General features: G+C 50.2%; 1 protein-coding gene across 2 annotated transcripts in view; it reads left to right on the forward strand.

Annotated features, from left to right (window-relative positions):
* The window catches only part of PEPD (peptidase D), a 139,678-nt gene that overhangs the window by 50,287 nt on the left and 67,794 nt on the right, over nucleotides 1–21,597 (forward strand). For both annotated transcript variants that reach the window (XM_009194106.3, XM_009194105.4), the window contains exons 8-9: nucleotides 6,951–7,026; nucleotides 7,986–8,032. In XM_009194106.3, the coding sequence (XP_009192370.3) occupies nucleotides 6,951–7,026; nucleotides 7,986–8,032 (123 nt within the window). The remainder of the gene's footprint in view (nucleotides 1–6,950; nucleotides 7,027–7,985; nucleotides 8,033–21,597) is intronic.

Raw genomic sequence — 21,597 nt, forward strand, 5'->3', positions numbered from 1 at the left:
GAGTGGAGAGCCTGGGAGTGTGGGCTCCTGTCGTCACCCCTGGGCTGCTCTTCCTACCTGTGGGACTGGGACGAGGCAGTGGCAGAGGGAGTTTGGGCTGCTGGAGCCTGGGGAGGCTTTGCCCCTGCTGCGCTCGGTTTGGCAACATCCCATGCTGCCATGGGGTGGTGAGGGTTGGGTGGAGAGGCCTCCTTTTCTCTTTGAAATGAGGCCATCAGCTCTCCTTGTTGGAAATGAGCTGTTGTCTGGCTTTGGTGGAAGGCCAGGTAGCTTTGATGACACATAGTTACTGCGTGTCTGTGCTGGTGCTGGGACCCTGTCTTCCAGGGCTATATATGGCCTTTCAGAAGATACTTAAATTAAAAGAATTCTAAGTGTTAGAGGTTTCTGAGGATTTGTCTAGACTACCCAGGGAACACAGAGAAGGGATTTAGCCCAGGGTGGGAGGGTAGAAGGGGGTCGTCTCCAACCCCGAGAAAAGTGTGTTTTGGGTGGGAGCTGGAGGTGGGCAGGAACAAGTTCCAGGCAGAGGAGGGAGGAGGCAGGAGGCTGGGAGAGCACGTGGGGTGAGTGGTGGAGATGGCCCGCACTGACCTGAGTTGTGCTCTACTAGAGGTTTACCTTCATCCTGAGGCCACCTAAAGGCCACTGGAAGCGAGGGAAAGCCTGATGAGGTTTGCATTTCCTGAAGATCCCCAGCTGCTATTGGGGCAGGTGGGCTGGAGGCCTGGACCTTGGCCATGGGTTGGATGTGGGAAGCGGCGGATGGATGTGATGGGAGAGGGCATCTAGGATGACACCCGGGTCTCTGCTGAAGTAGCAGGAAGATGGCAGAGCCGCATTGAGATGGGGGCACAGTCGGGGTTCTCGCACACTGAGCTCCAGGACGCCCGGGACCCGCAGGTGGGTGCAGAGGGAAAGCAGGGAGAGGCAGAGGGAACCATGCCTTCTGCGAGGAGGGGATGGGAGGGCTGGCAGCATGATGGGGGTGAAGAGAGAAGCAGAGAGGGGAGAGGAGAGGGGAGGAGATGGGTAGGAAGTTCAAAATAGAATGCAAAAGCTGCTTTCCCTCCTCCCCCAAGGCAAGGACTGTTAGGGCCCCGGCAGGCAGCGTAGGGGAGGCTTGGCTGGAAGAGGAGAAGGAGGCGAGTGAGGGGAGGATTCTTCACTTGTAGAGGAAGCTGTTTCGGTGGCCATGGAGCTTCTAGCAGGAGGGGTTGGTGCATGGTGGAGGTTGGAGCTGGGATCCCCAGGTGGGCGTGTGAGCTTGGGAAGAGGATGCACCTTCCCTTAAAAGGGAGGGAGGAGAGGATGGATGGGGAGTCCTGGGAGTTTGGAGGAGGAGAGGTGAGAGTGGACCCATCTGCTGGCTGCTGTGCGCTCCAAGAAGTAGGAGTGGAATTCATTCATCCACGGTGGCTCCCACTGGGGGCAGAAGTTGAGGGTAGAAATCTTTGGAAGGTGCGGGAAGTTGAGAGTAGCCCTCCTGCGGGTTCCTCTGCAGCTCACGGCAGAGCTGGGGTCTCGCTGAGGTGACTGGGCCTTGCTTGGCCATCGCCAGTGCTTGACTTCCCCTGGCAGTGCTCAGTGTTCCTGGAGCAGGCACAGGCTGAGCCCGTGCGGATGGGTGGGCACAGGGGCAAGGAGTCTACAGCACTGGCAAGAGTGGTGGCCATAGAGAAGGGCCAGGGATCTAAGCAGAATGGAGGCAGAGGGCAGCTCCAGGAGAAAGTAAGGCGTTGGAGGGCGGAAGGTCCTGGCCCTCACCCATGCTGTCACCCAGTGATCATCGCTGCATTTGAGAGAAGAGAGACCTGCTCCCTGACAGCGGGATCCCCGGGCTGGTGTCGTAGAGGGTGGCAGTGGGAATGACACCCGAGGGACTGCGAGTGGGTTCTTGCTCAGAAGCCTGAGCTGCTGGCTGCCCGTGGCTCTGAGCTCTCACCCTCTGGGGACAGGAGCAAGTGCCGGGTCCCAGGTAATGAGACTACACCCGCCATAGGGCAGCATCAGAGGCACCTTCATGATGATTAACCGCACACTGTCAGGCTTCAGGGCTGCCTCTGCCAGAGAGAAAGGGCGTTCATTTGAGAAAGTCTCCCTGGGCTTGTGGGTTTGTTTTTTCCACCTTCCCCAGAAGGTTCTGTGGTCTTGGAAAGGTGTCGCTGCGCCGCAGGGTGCCCACCTCATTTCCCAGTGACAGATGACTGGCTATCCCAGCTGTGTGGCATCGTGGAGACCGTGTGAGTCAGCGGCTGGCTGGCGTGGGCTGCTCCCGTGAAGTTCCCAAGGGCTTGCTGCCTCTGATGGGAGAGCCACTGGGCCTCTTGCCTTCCCGTCATCCTCGCCTCCCTGCCTCGGGGCCTCTGTCTGGGCTGCCTCAATGGAGGCCAGCTCAGGTGGGCTCCTGGCCAGGCGGAGGAGGAGGAAGAGAAAATGCAGGAGAGGTGCCCTTCGACAGAGGAGCGAGTGCTGGTCTGCGTCCTCAGACACCCCAGCTTTGCTCCCAACAGAGGGATGGGTGCTGGTCTGCATCCTCAGACACCCCGGCTTTGCTCCCAGCAGAGGCACGGGTGCTGGTCTGCGTCCTCAGGCACCCCGGCTTTGCTCCCAGCAGAGGCGCGGGTGCTGGTCTGCGTCCTCAGACACCCCGGCTTTGCTCCCAGCAGAGGGATGGGTGCTGGTCTGCGTCCTCAGACACCCCAGCTTTGCTGATCTTGAGGGTGTTTGAGTTGATCCCTTTGTGAGGGTGATGGGTGGGCCTTTGGGAGCTTTGGTGCAGGTAGCTCATCTTTAGTAAAGGGAAAGGAGCTGGCCAGGGGGTGCACTGGGAACTCTCTGCCTTGCGCAGAGGGACTCAGCCGGGTTGCCCACCTCCATTCTCCAGATCTCAGTATTATAGACCTCCCTCACCGGGTGACCAGCCCCAAACCAAAAGGGCTCATGCCTCTCCCATCATTCCCTCACGTGACACCCCGGCTCCTGCTCTTAGCAGCCCTCCTTCCACTCCATCATTATGTGTTTACTCGCACTGTGTCCCTCTCTCCGTGGTCTCTGCACTCCATTAGGGGAGGACATGGCCCTTTCACTCCACTCCATCACCAGTGCCTGGTACATCTAGCTGACACTTACTTATTAGTGATGTGAAATGAATGAATGGACATTTACCATTATGGACAGCACCTCATTAAGGTTTTTAAAGTGCTATCAAAGCAGTGTGTACCCTTGGTTTAAAAAGCCACTAGTACAAAATCAGTACAGGAAAGCTAGGTTATCTTGAAACCAGCGACTCCTGCCAGCCCATTTCTCTCCACACCAGCCCTCCCCAGAGCCAATTCTTTGGGCCATTTCTGTCACCCCCACCCAGCTTTTCATCGTATGTTTATTGCTGGTTCTTCCACAGGTTCCTTTTGCCTTCTTGTCATACACTTGAGCCTCCTTTAGTTCTTGCTCTGTGAACTTTCCATCCTATCTTGCCTTTGCCCTGGGTGAGCTGAGGCTGCACAGATGGGGCCCTGCTCTCTCTACACATCTTTTCTCCAGCCCGTCTTCACCTCCCAACTTCTGTTGCGTTTCCTTGTTAGGGTTTGTAATATTTCCATTGCATTTATGTGACCAGTAAATCTTACCTGTTTTCGGGGGAGACATTAACTCTAAAAGGTAAAAAAAAAAACAAAAAATAACAACAGAAAAAAGCAGCCATAGTGATCTGTGATCACTATGACCGTGGTCTATGCAGAGCTAAGGAATGTATTGGGGCGGGAGTGCCTTCTCTCTGGGTTGGATGTCACAAGCCCAGGACCTCCCTCAAGAGGAGGCTCCTAGCGTCAAGAGCATATAGACTGTTTTTCTTTTCCTTTTTTTTGAGACGGAGTCTCGCTCTGTCGCCCAGGCTGGAGTGCAGTGGTGCGATCTTGGCTCACTGCAAGCTCTGCCTCCCGAATTCATGCCATTCTCCTGCCCCAGTTTCCCGAGTAGCTGGGACTACAGGCGCCTACCACCATGCCTGGCTAATTTTTTGTATTTTAAGTAGAGATGAGGTTTCACTGTGTTAGCCAGGATGGTCTTGATCTCCTGACCTCATGATCCGGCCATCTCAGCCTCCCAAAGTGCTGGGATTACAGGCATGAGCCACTGCGCCTGGCCTAGACTATTTTTCTTATATAACCATCAGTTGTACAAAATCACTCCATATTTTAGTTTATTCTCTGTTTAAAGAATGGTTTTCTTTTTTTTATTAGAAAAAATATTTTTATTATTTTTTTCATTAGAACAAAAGCAACATATATACATGCATTGTTGAAAGTTAGAAAGTTCACGTAAATAGGAATTCCTCGAGTTGTCCATAAGACATCCCAGATGTGGCCAGTATAGTTTCTATCTCTTACTTGGGTGTCGTGATGGTTTTTCCCCCAGATACTGAAAGGCTGGGCCAGTTGTACCATGGCATCCCAATTCTGGATTTGTATGGTTGTTCCCTTGTGGTGACGGTTAGCTTGTTCCTCTATCCCCATATTTCTTGCAAACTGGAAGTTAGATCTAAAGCCATAGAAGTTTAAAACATTTGCCGGAATACATGCCAGGTGATGTGTATTTCTTATTGCACTACATTCAGACACAAATTATACTTAGTTGACACACAATCAATGATGCTAAGACTGATCACTGGGTTACAACCCCTTGACCTGGAGAGTAATCTGCCTGTTGTTACTTTGGTACCATGTGAATAAATGCAGCTTTCCTACATACATCTGTTTTGTTTTGTTGTTCCTAGAGTTTTAATTTGCCTTTCTTCTGTCTTATTGAGAGAAGAAGCATATCTTCTTCACCATATCACTAAGAGCTTTAAGCTTCCTATTGATTTTATCTGCAGAAAGGAATCCATGCCATTCTTTTTGTGGATGTTTTTCTCAGAGCCACATACTTGGAGTTCTAATTTCTACTGATTGCTTTCTAGGCTTGCTGTCCAGCTTCTAATTATACTTTTGGATTGACTCCAGTTTTTTAAAATATCGCATTATATCACCTCCTTGTCTTTATTGGCTTGCGCTTTCTCCGTCTCCCCACCCTTCTACCCTTCTGTCTCTGCTGGAGTACATCCTTAAGTACTTCCCCCGTTTCTGAGTTTTTGAATGTCTGAAAATGACTAGTTTCCTTCTGTATTTGATTAGTAGTTTGTCTGAATGTAGAGTTCTGTTATTTTTGCATGGAGTGCAACAAAAAGGGGGTGAGTGTAACAGAGTGGGGCACACGCCCTTTGACATCGTCTCAGGTAAGTCTCAGTGTCACTATCTGTGAAATCGGAAGGTAGTACCTGTTCTAGGTTGGGTTCCATGGGAAGCTGAGTCTCTGAGCTGAGTGGGCAGGAAGCGTATTGAGGAGTGCTCTCGGGATCAGCGTGTGTGTCAGAGGGAGGGAGCAGGCTTGGGCTGCAATGCCGTCACGAGGGCATCTTGGCTGCTCCCATGGGGAGCTTTGGTGCTGGAGTGGTCCCCAGAGATGTCCCCAGTTGAAGCGAGGGAGCTGAGTCTTGGCTCCCTCCATTGAATCAAGGAGACCAGTAGAGGGGTGTGGCCTCAGGGGATGAGTTGGGCAGTGTACCCAGCGTCCACTGCAACTTACAGGACCCAGCATAGGGCAAGTCCCCAGTAAATGGCAATTTAAAATGAAGGGAGGCTGTGTTTGCCTGCTGAGATTTCTCTAGGTTCATGGGCCTGTCATGAATACTGGGGAGAAATGCTTTGATGAGAATCAGGGTGTCCTACCTAAGGACATCAGAGCAGTTCGCCTGGCTTTGGGGTGGGAAGTGTGGATGAGGTGGTGTCTGCAGGCTTTGCATTTCGCTTGGTTTCTGGAACAAGTGTACACGGCACTTACTGTGTGCCAGGCACTGTCCTTAGTGCTTTAAAAATGCCAACTCAGTTCTCACCGCAAACCTACGAGGAAAACAGTGTTCATATCTCTGTTTTTCAGATGGGGACACCAAGGCACAGAGTAGGGATCTCGGCCACACGGTGGGAAGGGGTGGAGCTGAGCTGGAGCCCAGGGCTTTTCTCCCAGGCCGGTGCTCTGAATGCCACAGCACGGCTGCCCTTTCAGTGCCCGCGGACCCAGGGTGGTTTGAAATGAGTGGAGGTAGAAAGCGAATACTTCTTTGGCTCCTCTCTGTGGCTCTTACTTGCGGGTGAGATGGATTGCAACCACCAGAAACATAACCACATTTGGGCAAATTAACACAAGTTTGTTGGGAGGACCTGGGAGCCCCAGGAGTCCAGTTGCAGGAGGCACAGCCCAGCTGGGAAGGGACAGCAGGGTCCCCTGATTGTGACTTCCCTGCCCACATAGACCACCCTCTCATCTGTGGCTGCCTCCCTCTTCTCCTCTGCTCCTGGTCTCCTGCCTGTGTCTGCGGCCCAGCTGTTTTCACATCTGTACCGGCACACACAAAGCTGGAATGGCTTCAGTCCCCTCACCAGACCCTGTCACCCACCCATGGGCAGGTGGGTGGGGATGGGGAGGAAATGAGCCCTCTTCAGCCAACAGGACAGAGCCCTGAGAGGTGGCAGGCTTAGGATTATGGCCCAACAGCCATGCCATGTAGATTTCATCCCCCTCCCATGCATGGGGAAACTGAGGCTGAGAGAGGCAGCCTGTGACAGGCTGCAGCAACTGGACTTCTTCCCCCCACCACAGCAGCTTCCAGGAAACAGCCTGCCCGCCAGCTGGTGTTAGGAAGGTAGGCAGCAGCTCTGCTCCCCGCTAGAGGTGTTCTACTAGACTGTTCCATAGAGCTTGTCACTCCTGGGTCTTGGTGGCCCCACTCTGGCCTTGCACAGCACCCCTTCCGGGCTGTGCAGGGTGTGACAGGCCCTGAGGTCTCTCCCTGGAGGGGTCCAGCCAGTGCCTCCTGAAAGTCGCTGACTTGCTGCTTTGTTCTTCTGTCTCTGAAGCCGAGTGTTTAAGACAGACATGGAGCTGGAGGTTCTGCGCTACACCAATAAAATCTCCAGCGAGGCCCACCGTGAGGTAAGTCAGACACCGGCTCCAGTTGAGTGGGGAAAGCGGTGTTGCTGTGTGGTGAGAGAACTGCGTGAGGATGAAGGGTTTCCAGGTGGGCTCTAATCCCCGAGGGCCACACGAGAGGTAGGAAGTTTTACACGATGGTGGTTCTCTTTTCTGTTCCCTGGTGGGCACAGGGCAGGGACAGGAGAGGCTCTGCCCCAATTGCTCAACTTAGGGCACCTGCCCATCATGGCAGTCGTGGACACTAATCCTCAGGAAATTCTCCAACAAAAAGTTCCAACTCTGGGAGGGTAGAGTGCTCCTTCCTGATATCGCAGCAGTTCTCAGCTCATTTTAAAGAATCTTTTGTCCTTAACTATGGTTCAAACACACTTATTACCATCATCCATTTTCTGAAAACTTCTTCATGTGGTTCTCTTCCAAATCTTCCCAGTTTACTGGAGGAATGAGACCAAATAAGGCAACACATGTCTTGAAAGATGAGGATGGCCCAGGGTCTGCTCAGGAATGTTGCGATTTTGTGTTAGGAAACAGACAAGGGTAATTGATGGGCAGCCTACTCTCTTGTACGAGTTAATGCTCTCCGTGTTTTATGAAAGCTAAACAAAGGAGGCCTTTTAGTGATCGTCATAGCTTTTGTAGCATTAAGTATTCACCAAGCACCTCGTGGTTGAATCCTCACTGTCCTCAGGCTGCTGGTGGCCTCTGAGCTGTAACTCGGGGCTTGGCATTTATCGGCTTCCAAATGGAAGTGCTTCATGGCAGTTTAAATAAACTGTATGGGATTTTGGAGCTTTTAAAAAGTTCTAATTTGTCACATGTCTGTACCACTGCATGCACTTATCATTCTTTTTTTCTTTTTTAAAGAAGAGGTGCCTTTGAAGAAGTGCTGTATGTTATTTATCACGCTGTGTTACTGATCTGCTTAATACAAATGTCTTTGCTTAATATCTGTCCTCCAGGTAATGAAGGCTGTAAAGGTGGGAATGAAAGAATATGAGTTGGAAAGGTAAGCCACCCTGTTTCTCCGGGTAGAATTCAAAGGTAAAAAACAGTAATTTATGTTCCCTGAGTGAGTAACAGATGAAACGCCGCAGCGGCACACACACCTTGAGTGGGGATTATGAACAGGGCTTCAGGATCACGGGCAAAGATTATTTTTCTTCTGACTGCTCCCCGCTTCCTGGCTCTTGGCAGAGTGTTTGATGTAATGGTCTTCGATGACTTTTCAGGGTGGTTTAGTGCCCCACCATTCTACTCTCGGACTTTGTTTCTGCCATTTGCAGGAAACTTTACCAAATTGCTGCTCTTATGACTCTGAAAGCTGCCAGTAAAACAGCTTGCCATTTTTATGTGTGAACACTGCCATTATGTCTGCTGTGTTCGGGCGACTGGGTCGAGGGATGGTTAAATGGCCCATAAAGAGCTCTGGAGAGCTCCATTGGCCTTCCGCTCCTGTTAGACATGCAGCGAGCCGGTGCCACCCGGGGAGCTTCCTGCGGCTGCCCAGCCGTGGCAGGTGTGGCCTGGCCAGCTCAGCCCCACTCCAGGACCCAAAGGTCAGTGTGCTGCCACCTGTGGTACAAGGAAACCTTTGGATCAGACTCTTAACTGCCTCAGTGGTTCCCTTCCCACCCGTGTCCTGGGGCAGGAGACCTCCCACCAGTGTTGGTATCATCTGGAAACTCTGGGGAAGTGACACTGAAGAGGCTGCCATCCCCCTGTCCCCACACCGGGCTTTCCTTCCCTGCCTATCCTTGTGAGAGCTTGATTTCTGGTGTCCCTTACGCCCCTTGCAGGGCCCAAGTCCGCCCCAGATGTCTTCAGGGCCTGCTCTGTTCAGGGCCCCGGCCCTGCGGGTGCTGGCTCCATATCACCCTCCCAACCCTCGTGGCCTGCCTGCCATCAGTGGGGTGCAGGGCTGAGGTCGGATGGGGCCCACAGTGAGCTGCTTGAACGCTTCTGTTCGCTGTGGCTGTGCTTGGGGAGTGGGTGTCTTTTTAAGGTCTCGCCTTGGAAGGAGTTCTGAGCAGTCAGCTCCTGTGCTTCTCTCCTTACCCCGCCCGGAGGAGGTTAAAATGGCCTTGCCCGGGAGCTTGGCATCCTGGGAGGGGGCGTGTAACACACATTGATCAGAAGCCCAGCTCTGTCAGCCAGGGAGGCTGGGAAGGGCTCGCAGAGCTCTCCCAGCACTTGTGTCTGCATGGTCTGCTACAGTGTGGCATCTGTGCCCGGCATTCCCAGGACCCTCTGCCCGCTCCAAGGATCTGGGATGGGAAGCGTGTTGGGGGCTCCTCCAGTGAGGTGGGCTAGACAGCGGGTCCCTCAGACTAGCACTGCCCCGGAAACCTGTCCCAGCTTGAGTTGAATCACAGTGACCCATAGCTGATGCTTCAAATAAAAATAACCGAGAAACTGGGGCAGGAATAGCTGGGCCCAGTGTGGAGCCCTGCCGTCCTCCGCATGCTGGCCGCCTGAGCTCTGTACTGCAGTCAGTCCTGCTCCCAAGGTGGCTCCTGGGAGGGTCCCTGAGCCTCCCTCCCCACAGTGTCCCAGAGCCCGCCCCTGCCCAGCCTGGGGACAGGGCTGTATCAGCTTTGATTCAGGGGCCAGGGGCCCTGGAATACCCCCCGCTCCTTAGCCCTCCTGCCTTCCAGGTAATGGAGGCCTTTTTTTTTTTTTTTTAACAGGAAATTTCAATATCCAAAATAATAGAAAAGTAGAGTGAACCCCGAAGTCCCCATCAGGTTTTTGTGCCCATCATTTTTGGCATTTTAAAGCCAAATCCCAGGCATCATGTCATGGCACCTGTAAATACCTCAGTAGGTATTTCAGTTGATGAGAACTTTTTTTTACTTTTACATAACCACCAGGCCAATATCACATTCATTATAACAAATGAACCGTAACTCCTTAATATCATGAATATCTAGTCCGTATTGATCCTAAACTCTTTTTAGCGTTGGTTTGTTCAAGTCAGGATCCACATAGATCCATGTTGCAGTTGGCTGCTGTTGGAAGCAGGGTGTTGTGAACCTGAGCTCTGGGGAGATGTCACCCCGGTCTACAAACTGCTCCACCTTTGCCCCACCCCCATCCCAAGACCCCGAGCTGGCCTTGCTGCTGCATCCTGTGTGGACCAGGGTGGCTCTAGGAGAGATGAGCTCGAAGCCAGAGGCCACAGCCGAGTGCACCGGGAAGCTCAGCCAGGAGCCAGGAGCTCCGAGCTATGAATGGGCCATTTGGGGCCCTTTCGTTTCTGGGGCGTCGTGAGAATCATGAGAAAGGAAGAAGATCTGTGTGGTGTGACGGGGACCATGTGGTGGCGTGCCCTCCCAGGCCAGGACCCACTGGAGACCCTCCTCCACAGATCTGGGCTTTCCTGGGTCCTCCTGCCACAGGCGACAGCCCTCAATAGCAACCTCCTGTCCCTGTCAGTCCCTTGTGAGGGAAGGACTTGCCCAGCTGTGCTCCTTCTCGTTCAAGGCCTTAGTGGTTTTCTTACTCTTTGGCCAGATGGAGCGAGTTGTGATTCTGTGTGCCCAGCGCACTCGAGTGCGGATGGGATGGGGAGAGGGGACACGGCCTGAGGGTCTCTTCCAACCAGGCACATGCCCCAGGAGCCACACACACACCACACACACAACACACACAACACACACACCACACCATACCTACCATGTACACATATACAATACCACACAATACACACCACACCACACATTGTGTGCATGCCACATATACCACACACATGCCCCCCACCACACACCACACACGACTTATACAGCACCACAAAATACCACACCACACCATACATCGTGTGCACGCCACATACACCACACACATGCCCCCCCACCACACACCACATACACGCCACACACGACACACACTCCCACAGGGTGCTGAGTGGCATCGGGTCAGCATATGTACCTGCTGCCCATGCTGTGCACCTGCCATGCGCGCCCACCTGCTGCTGGCCACAGGATATACAGAGGGGAAACAGTGCCCACCAGGGAAGCTATCTGATCTGTGGGCCCCTGAGAGCTTAGAGCAGTGGTGTGGGGACAGGAACTGAGACAGCAAGAATGAGAGATGGAGGCTGTTCCTGAGGGGACCAAGTGGGGAGAGAGGGGTCACCCCGTCTGAAGATGGTGGGAAGATGGGTGTCTGGGGCAAGTGTCACATCATGGAGTATCCCTGGCCAGATTTGAGGAGGCGGCTGAAGTCCCTGGGGACATCTGCGGCCAGGGAGGTGGGCTGACACTTCTTCCGCCTCGAGCTCCCTCTCCAGGGCAGGATATCACTGTGTGACGCAGTTTTGTGGTCCTTGTCATGGAGAGCCTGGAGGCGACTTCTTGGGGACCACGTCTCATTTATCTGCACAGTGTCTGACCCATTGTGGGTGTTGGGAAGCATGTGTGGGTGGGTTCGATGGAAGGGAAAAGAGAAGAAAAGGTTTTAAGTGATTTTTCTGCCATCTTCTGTGTCACTGGGAGCTTGAGAATTCTTTTCTTAACTAGTCAGGGAATAAAAATCTCTCCTAATGTCCGTGTTTTTGGTTACCCAGGGGTGTGCCTCTTTGAACACAGGCTCAACTGCTACCAGGGAAGGCTGGGGGGCGGCTACACTGCTGTGTGAATCGCTGACTCACTGGGTTCAAAGGAAGCCAGCCGCTCTTTTATATGTGTTGAGAGCACCCTGTGAGCAAGGTGGGCGTCCCTAAGACCTGCTGGACTTTCTGCTGGGGGCCTGGCGGGCCTCAGCCCTACACAGGGATACCTGGCAAGAAGGCAGGGAGCTCTGCAGTTCAGGACTCAGGGCAGGAGTCAGGGCTGGTTTTCTCCAACGTGGACACACCACCCACCCCAGGACTCACGAGATGCTGGCCTGGACCCCCATTCTAAGCCTCATCTCTTTTTGTTTTATTATCTATGATTTGTTATCAAATCTTGAAGGCATGTTAAAAAAAAAAAAAAGTGAGCGGATGGCATTTATGAAGACTCCTCCCTCGTGCGGCGCCTGGGAGTTGAGGGTTCAGAGGAATGAAAATCATTTTCCGCACTTGAGGTGTAGTAAATTGTGTTAAACCAATAAGACGTCCGTGTTGGGTAAATCGGGCTCTAACAGCAGGCCCAATCAGGCCGTCCATTTTTCCGCCTCCTATTATTTCATGTTAGTGGCGTAACCAGCTTGTAGCCAGCTGGCGTGGGGCTGGCGGCCGGATCCATTACCTGCAAACGCTAATTTAGAGCATGCTCCATTGGCTGTGTAAGCGAGCCCCAGCTCACATTTACCACAAGGAGATTAATAACTCGATGTGTCTGACAGCCTGGGGCCTTGATTGAAATTATGCTCTTTCTCTCCGAGCTGTGAATGGGCCATTTGGGGCCCTTTCGTTTCTGGGGGCGTCGTGATGTCCTCCCAGGCCAGACCCACTGGAGACCTCCTCCGCCAGATCTGGGCTTCCTGGCCTCCTGCCAGGCGACAGCCCCTGCACAGGCAACCTCCTGTCCCTCAGCCACCTTGTGAGTGTAGTTCTGCCCAGCTGTGCTCCTTCTCATTCAAGGCCTTGGTGCTTGTCTACTTTTGGCTACAGATGGAGCTTAGTTGAGTGATTCTGTGTGTGCTAGCTACACTGGCAGTGCAGATGGATGGGAGAGGGACACGGCCTGAGGGTCTCCCCCAACCAGGCACATGCCCCAGATGCCACACACACCACACACACACCACACACACACCACACCGTACTCCCACTGCTGCATACACATATATACACACCACACATTCGTGGCCTCACCACATACACCTCACACACGCCCCCCACAATCATGCCCACACACAACCACACCACACAACACACATAACACACCATACACACCACACATGCCACATCACACAATCTGTGCATGCGGCATACACCACACACACGCCCCCCACACCACACACACCATACACCACATAGATGACATACACACCACACCATACACACCATACGCATAGCACCACACATCCTGTGCATGCCACGTATACCATATGCATGCCCCCCACAGCACATACACAACACAAACACCACACCATACACACCACACCACACATCCCATGCTCACCACATACACCACACACATGCCCCTCTCCACACCACACACCACGTACACAACACCACACAATGCACACCACACCACACATCGCGTGCATGCCACATGCACCACATACATGCCCCCCACACCACACACTCCACACATCACATACACGACACGCACACCACACAATACATACCATGACATTACTACCACGCCTGCACGCCATATACAATCACACACTCCACACACTGCCACCACACGCACTACACACCACATACACAACACACATACCACACTTCACACACCACATACACAACACACACACCATACACACCACACACACACCACCACACATCCTGTGCATACCACATACGTGACACACATGCCACACCATACACACCACACACCACATACACAACACACACCACACCATACACTTCACACACACCGCACACCACACACACACATCATACACACCATACACACCACACACACCACACACTACATACACACACACACCACACCATACACACCACACACCACACCATACACATCACACACACCACACACCACATACACACACACCACACCATACATGCCACACACACACCACACATCCCATACAAGCCACATACACCACACATACCCCACACACCACATACACCACACACACACACCACATATACCCCTACACCACACACACATACACCACACACACACCACATATACCCCTACACCAACACACCACATATACCACACACACACATACCACATATACCCCTACACCAACACACCACATACACCACACACACACACCCCACATATACCCCTATACCACACACACACAAGACATACCACACACCCCATACATATATATACACCATTATTAATCTATACTCCTTATCGCCATTATTGACACACCTTACTTTTTCACGAGCACATTACCACACACACACATGCCACACACGCCATACACACCACCCACACTCCCGCACACCACATACACACACCTCACACTACACATGCAGTATACCACACACACCTCCCACACCCCCACACATACCATACACACTACATATACGTCACACAACACACATACTGCATAGCACATACCACATGCCACACCACACGCCCCACACACACCACACACCCTGCACTATACACACTACATACACACCACATGCCACATACTCACACACACCAGCACAACACACACGCTTACACACACATATACACCACCTGCACACCATACGTGCACCACACACCATCGTTTCCACATACCACACACCCCACACCACACCACACACACATCATGCACCATATACATCACACATACACACCTCCACACACAACCCCCACATACCACACACACCACATGCCATACACACACCACACATATATCACATACTGCATATGTATAACATGCCGTACACACCACACACACCATACATCACATGCCACACACACCTACACACCACACATCTCATGCCATATGCACCTACACACCACACACATCACAGCCATACACATACACACCACACACATGCACCACAGCCATACACACCATATCATACATACCACATATACTACACACCACACAACATGTATCCACCATCCCATACATATACTACACACCATACACATGCCACCCACCACATGCATCACATACATGGTATATACCACACCCATCGACATACCACATACACACCCACCCCTTCCCCCCACACACAGCCACCCAAGCCGAGGGTGCTGGGGCGGGGCTGGAGCTCTCCGTGAATCCAGCCTGAGAGCAGGTTGCAAAACCCTTACTGCATTATTGTTAAACAGGACAGATTTTTTTCTCTTTTTTTTAATGTTATTTTTCCTTAAGACTAGAAACTGGCTGGGCTCAGTGGCTCATGCCTGTAATCCCAGCACTTTGGGAGGCCGAGACAGCCGGATCACAGGGTCAGGAGATCGAGACCATCCTGGCTAACATGGTGAAACCCCATCTCTACTAAAAATACAAAAAATTAGCCAGGCTTGGTGGCACGCACCTGTAGTCCCAGCTACTCTGGAGGCTGAGGCAGGAGAATCGCTTGAACCTGGGAGGCAGTAGTGAGCTGAGATCACACCACTGCACTGCAGCCTGGGTGACAGAGCAAGACTCCATCTCAAAAATAAATAAATAAATAAATAAATAAGACTAGAAACTTTCACTCCAGTAAGGACAGCCAGGAGGTGGGAGAGTCTGTGGACAGTCCCCCTTCATCCCTGCCAGCCCTCAGTGCTCAGGGCTGTGGGGGATGTGGGGCCGCAGACAGGCCGACCCTCCGGGGTGATCTCTGCTTGCTGCAATCTCTGCCTCCCAGACTGAAGTGATCCTCCTGCCTCAGCCCCCCATATAGCTGGCACCACAGTTGCTCACTACCATGCCCAGCTAATTTTTTATGTTTTGTAGAGACAGAGTTTTGCCTTGTTGCCTAGGCTGGTCTAGAACTCCAGAGTTCAATCCTTCTTCCTGCCTTGGTTTCCCACAGTGCTGGGATTATAGGCATAAGCCACCATGCCCAGCCTGGCACCCTCTGCTTTTCATCTGAGTCCCTCCTGTACGCAGTGACCTCTCGAACTGCTCCTCGGATGCCTGTACCATGGTCCCTCCCATTCGGGGGCTACACGGGCTGTAAAGGCCGGGCACTCTGGGTGGATGGTGAGACACCTTGTGTGTCTCTGACCAGTGCTGGGGCCCCTCACAATGCATGCAGAGGACCCAGGTTCTGGAGAGTGAAGTCACTAGGAGGTCCCCGTCTTCCTCCAGGAGGTCCTGGAGATGCGGTCTGCGTCATCCAGGCACAGTCTGACCTAATCTGCTCTCAGCCTGGGCAAATGTGGGCATCATTGAGACCACCATCCATTTAGCCACCCCCACAAAGGGTGCTGCAGTTTTGAGACTGTTTGGAACAAGTCTGCGTCCAGGCGGCCTCTTGAGACCTGAGCCCCCAGGTAAGAATGGATGTGATGGGCCCTGGGGGCTAGCTGTGTGTCCGTGGGCAGGACCCTGCACCAGCCGAGCAGACACATCCTTTGTCTGGTGGCTGTGTAATGGGTGAGAACACTGAGAGCACAGCCCGTTCAGAGAAGAGGGCCCCTTCAGACCCAGGTCTCGGCTGGAGAAAGGCCCTCTTTGCCTCAGGTGGCTTGTAGTAGGTTTACACTTGCTTGGCTGTTGGAGACGGGCCCCAGCCTATCATGAGAGCAGTCAGGAAACACCATCTGTGTGTCTGCTCTAGGAGGGCAGCCCCTGAGTCCTGCGCCCTGGCCGGCTGTGCCCCGGGGCATTTGAGCTGAGCCCTTCCTGAGAACCAGGGCTGTCTTGGGTGGAGAATTCCTTAATCCAGAACTACCCCATGCTGACAGGGCAGGTCCTGTGTGCCCGCCCATCCTGCTCTGTCTACACCACCTGGCATGAGGGAGGGAGCCGAGGAGCAGGCGAGTGTGGAGAGTCTCTCCACCAGAGATTCGACAGAGCCAGTGATCCAAGAATGAAACTGGGGCTCTCAGTGCGGGGAGAGGCTGTGGGACCCTGTGGCTAAAAGCAGGGATAGCTCATTTTGCCTCTAAGAGTAACTGAGGAATGGGCACGTGGAGAAAACCAACTTGGTGTCCAGCCAGAAAGCTGGACAGAGAACCAGAGAGAAGAGCTTTCTGCAAATGTGTAGCCTGGTCGATGAAGGACTAGAGATTTGGGGCAAACTAACACATGGGGCCAGCATTGTTCTTTCAAATACTAAGCATTGCTCCTGGAGAATCCTATTACGAATCATGAGGAACCGTGCAGCCTGTGGACATCTTTATGGATTTTCCTCTAGTGTTTCACCATTAAACCTGATATTGCCAGGCCTGGGAATTACACACCCATGCCTGTAGTCCCAGCACTTTGGGAGGAGGATTGCTTGAGGCCAGGAGTTCAAGACCAGCCTGGGCAACATAGGAGACCTCTGCCTCTACAAAAAAAAAAAAAAGTTTTTAATTAGCTGAGTGTGGTGATGCACCCCTGTAGTCCCAGCTACTTGGAAGGCTGAGGCAGGAGGATCGCTTGAGCCCAGGAGGTCAAGGTGGCAGTGAGCTATGATCACACCACTGCACTCCCAGCTAGGCGACAGAGTGAGACTCCGTCTCTAAAAAAAGAGAAAAAAAACCCCAAAACCTGATGTTGACTGTTGATTTCAGATAAAGATTTATCACGAGTTTAAGGAAGTAGCATTGTCTTCCTAGCTTACTAGATTTTATCAGGAAAGGATGTCAAATTTTATCAGCTGCCTTTTTGGCATCTCCCTTGGCTTTTCCACATGTGTGTTTAATCAGTAAACTTTTTATTTTAGGATAGTTTTGGATTACAGAAAAGTTATAGGTACATTAGAGAGTTCCATGTACCTGGCACCCATTTTCCCTATAATTTATTAGTGAAGTTATTAACATTACTTTGGAACATTTGTTACCACGGATGCACATTGCTGATAATGCACTATTATTTAAGTCCATAAAGCACCCAGTGGCCTTAGCTTTTACCTAATGCCCTCCTCCTGTTCCAGGATCCCATCCAGGAGACCACATCATGTTCCATTGTCACATCTCCTTAGCCTCCTCTGGGCTATGACAGTTTCTTAGAATTGCCTGGTTTTGATGACCTTGACACTTTCGAGGAGTATGGCTAGGTACTTTGAAGAATGCTTTTCAATTTTAGTTTTCCTTTCAGTGAGATAGGAGTTACAGGTTACTGGGAAGGAGAGCACAGAAGTGCCATTGTCATCACATCACATCAGCATGACTTGTCCCTGATGATGCTGACCTTGATCACCTGGCTAAGGTAGTGCTTGTCAGGTTTCTCCACCGTAAAGTCACTCCCCTACCCGCTCTTCTGCACTCTTGGAAAGCAGTCACTGTGTGCCCCCCACACTTAAGGCATGGGAATTATAGTTCTGCTATTTGTGATCCTTCTGTACATTTGTCTCTTCTCCCTCATTTATTTATTTGTTCAACCTTTTTTTAAAACTTGATATTGTACTTTCTTTCTTTCTTTTCTTTTTTCTTTTTAGAGTCTCCATCACCGAGGCTGGAGGCAGTGGTGCACCTCAGCTCACATGCACCTCCACCTCCTGGGTTCAAGCGGGATCTTCTGCCTCAGCCGCCAAGTAGCTGGAGTTACAGGTGCCCACCACCATGCCTCAAGCATTTTAGAGACAGGATTTCTCACTTTCATGTTGACCAGGCTGGTCTCAAACTGTTGCCCTCAAGTGATCCTCCCACCTCAGCTTCCCAAAGTGCTGGGATTACAGGTGTGAGCCACTGCGCCTGGCCTCTCTTTTTTTTTTAAACTTTATAGACCCATGGATATTTATTTTATACTTTATAATCCAGTATTCTGTGATGTGCAAATCTTTTCAGCTTTGGCTTCAGGTCTTTCTATATAATCCCATCATTTCTTTGCTTTTGGAGCACTCCCTTTCTGGCACTGCAGGCTCATCTGGTCTGTTCCTGCTCCAACCCCAGAATTAACTAACCATTTCGCCAAGGAGCCCGGTTCCTTTTATTGGAGAATGGTATTAGAAACCAAGATTGGGTGCTGGGTGCACCTAGAGTAATTGAGTATGATCTAGACGTCTCCACAAAGAGAGCCAGTGAGGCATCCCAGCACACACGCTACTTTATTGTGGCACGTCAGGACTTTAAGAAGCTGACATAGGAGGCAGTATAGTAGAGTGGGTGGAGCATGGTCCCGGTTTGGGTCCCAGCTTTGCTGATTACCAGCTTGGGCACATTGATAACACTACCTCAGTTTCCTCATCTGGAAAAAAAATAATAGCACTTCAGAGGAGGATTTGGAGGATTCGACAAATTGATATACAGGTATACCTCAGAGATATTTTGGTTCCAGACTACTGCAATCAGCAAATATTGGAAATTTTTGTGTTTCCTAGTGCATATAAAAGTTATTTTGCAGTATACTCTAGTTTCTTAAGGGTGCAATAACATTATGTCTCAGAAAATCAATGTACATGCCATGATTTAAAAAGACTTTATTGCTAAAAAATGCTGACACACACAAAGTGAACACATACTGTTGGAAAAATGGCACCAGTAGACTTGCCCAATGCAGGGTTACCACAAACCTTCAATTTCCAAAAAAAAAAAAACAAAGCAAGGCACAGTAAGATGAGGCATGCCTGTATGCATAGCGCACGGAGTAGATGGACACATCCACTAAGCATCCTTATGGTGCTTGTTGTTGCTTTTTTTTCTTTGACAGGCTCCTCGCTTTATTGCCCAGGCTGGAAGGCAGTAGTGTAATCACAGTTCATTGCAGCCTCAACCTCCCAGTCTCGAGTGACCCTCCCCGCTCAGCCTCCAGAGTAGCTGGGACTAGAAACACGCCCCACCATGCCTGGCTAATTTTTTATTTTTCTGTGGACTTGGGATCTCGTTATATTGCCTCTCCAACTCCGACCTGCATTCCTGCCCTGGCCTCCCAAAGTGTCGGGATTATAGGCCTGAGCCACTGTGCCTGGCCATTGTTGTTATTTTTTCACTAGCATTTTATACAGGCTCGAAATAGGAAATTGAGCTATAAGTTCTTTTTTTTTTTTTTTTTTTTTGGCTTGGCACAAACCTTAGTCCAGCCTGGAATTCAAACAGAAGCCCTGTTTTCAGCCTCTAAAACAACTTCATGTGCCAACAGGGCTTGGCTGTTTGTGTTCTTGAAGGTATGAAGTCCTTTGAATCTCAGACCCTGTTGTTTCTCTGGGGAAGATTTCTTTGGTAACTTTTCAGATTTTCCTATGGGATTGTTTTAGTCCAAATTCATCACTTTTAGAGTCAGTAAGTATGTTTTCCCATAAAGTCTTTGTTTTCATCAAAGATTTTAAATTGTAACCAAGTAACCAATTTTATTCTCTTATGTTTTTAAAATCTTATGTGTTTAAAATATCTCCTCTATATCTGTAGCTGTTTTTTCTTTCTCATTCCTAAAGTAACTCGTGTTTCTTCTCTATGGATTAGAATTGCTAGAGTTTTATCTTCTTTATTGGCCTTTTCATAAAATCAGCCCTTAAATTTATTTTTCAGTTCTACTGTTGGTCAAACTATTGATTTCCAGTTTTATTATTAATTCCTCTCTCCTCTCTTCCTGAACCTTGTTTTGACGCATCTATCTTGTAACTTGTTCAGTTGAATCTTAGTTTATTTTTTATTTTTTCCTCTTTAGTAATAAATATATTTTTAGTTGGGTTTATTTTGATCACTGCCTTTTAGCGAACATGTCATTGGTGAATCTTTGGTTTTAATTTTGCTTTTCTGTGGCCTATTTAAAAATATTTTGGTTAGTATTTTATGGAATATTGGAAAGTGTTAGCTTTTATCTTTGGAATATATACTTTGGTGTACATGAATCGATTTATTATCTAATTCCAGTCCTCTGCCCCCTCCCCTATTTTTGTGTATTTGCTCTAAGATTTAGAGAGATGGTTTTATAATTCTTTGTGAGTCATGATAGATTTTGTCTTGTTCATTTCCATGATAAAACGTTTGAGGCATAAAAGTTGATGATTGTTATGTCATTATTATATATTTTGCCTTTTTGTAGCTTTCAAGAAACCCCTTTTAACCTGTTTGATCTATGTCTTGAATCTGGCTTTACCTGACATTGCTGTTACTATTTTTGTTGTTGTTGTTGTTACATTTTCCTGGCACATCTTTGCTTATCCCTGTATTTTTAACTTTTTAAAATAGGTTGTTTATAAGGTGCAACGTACTCATTGTTCAAATAGAGAGCCTCCCCGTGTTAGGAGATGTTTGATCTCATATGATAATCCGCTCTGTTCTCTTTTCCACAGCCTGATTTTGTGTTTTCTGGTTTCTGTTTTTTTCTTTGTGGCTTTAAAAATTTTTTTCTATCTTTGGAAGGTTGGTGAAATTTCCTTTGCTCTCTTTTGTATGTATGCCATGTTAAATGTAGAATCACCTTTAAATCAAGAAAAAAAGATCTGCATTGTTTCTACTTTATGCTGTTAAACCATATTAAAAATTAGAAAACTTAGCATATTTTGATGCATAAGACAAGCCCCAAAGTGGGCTACAGATTCCACGAGGATTCTTGGCTTCCACCTGGGAAAGAATTCAAGGCGAGGGAGCCAGTAGTAGGTGAAAGAAACAGCTTTATTAAAGCAGCTGGTGTTACAGTTCAGGCAGTGATACCGCGCCTACCTCGGCAGAAGAGCAGGGCTACCCATTGCAGCAGTGCAGCTGAGCAGTAGCCCAGGGTGTTTGGTAGTCATATTTATACCCACCTCATCATGCAGAGTAAGGGCAGTTTGCGCAGACATTTAGGGAAGGGTAGTAACTTTCTTTGGTGCATCGAGTCATTGGTTATGGAAAGGGCGTAACCCCTGGTGGTTAAGCGGCAGATACCGTAACTGACAAGGCGCACTGGTGAGCAATACGCATCCGAACCAGCCATCAG

Source organism: Papio anubis, chromosome 20 (assembly GCF_008728515.1).
Source record: "Papio anubis isolate 15944 chromosome 20, Panubis1.0, whole genome shotgun sequence".
In the NCBI taxonomy this organism is placed as follows: domain Eukaryota; kingdom Metazoa; phylum Chordata; class Mammalia; order Primates; family Cercopithecidae; genus Papio; species Papio anubis.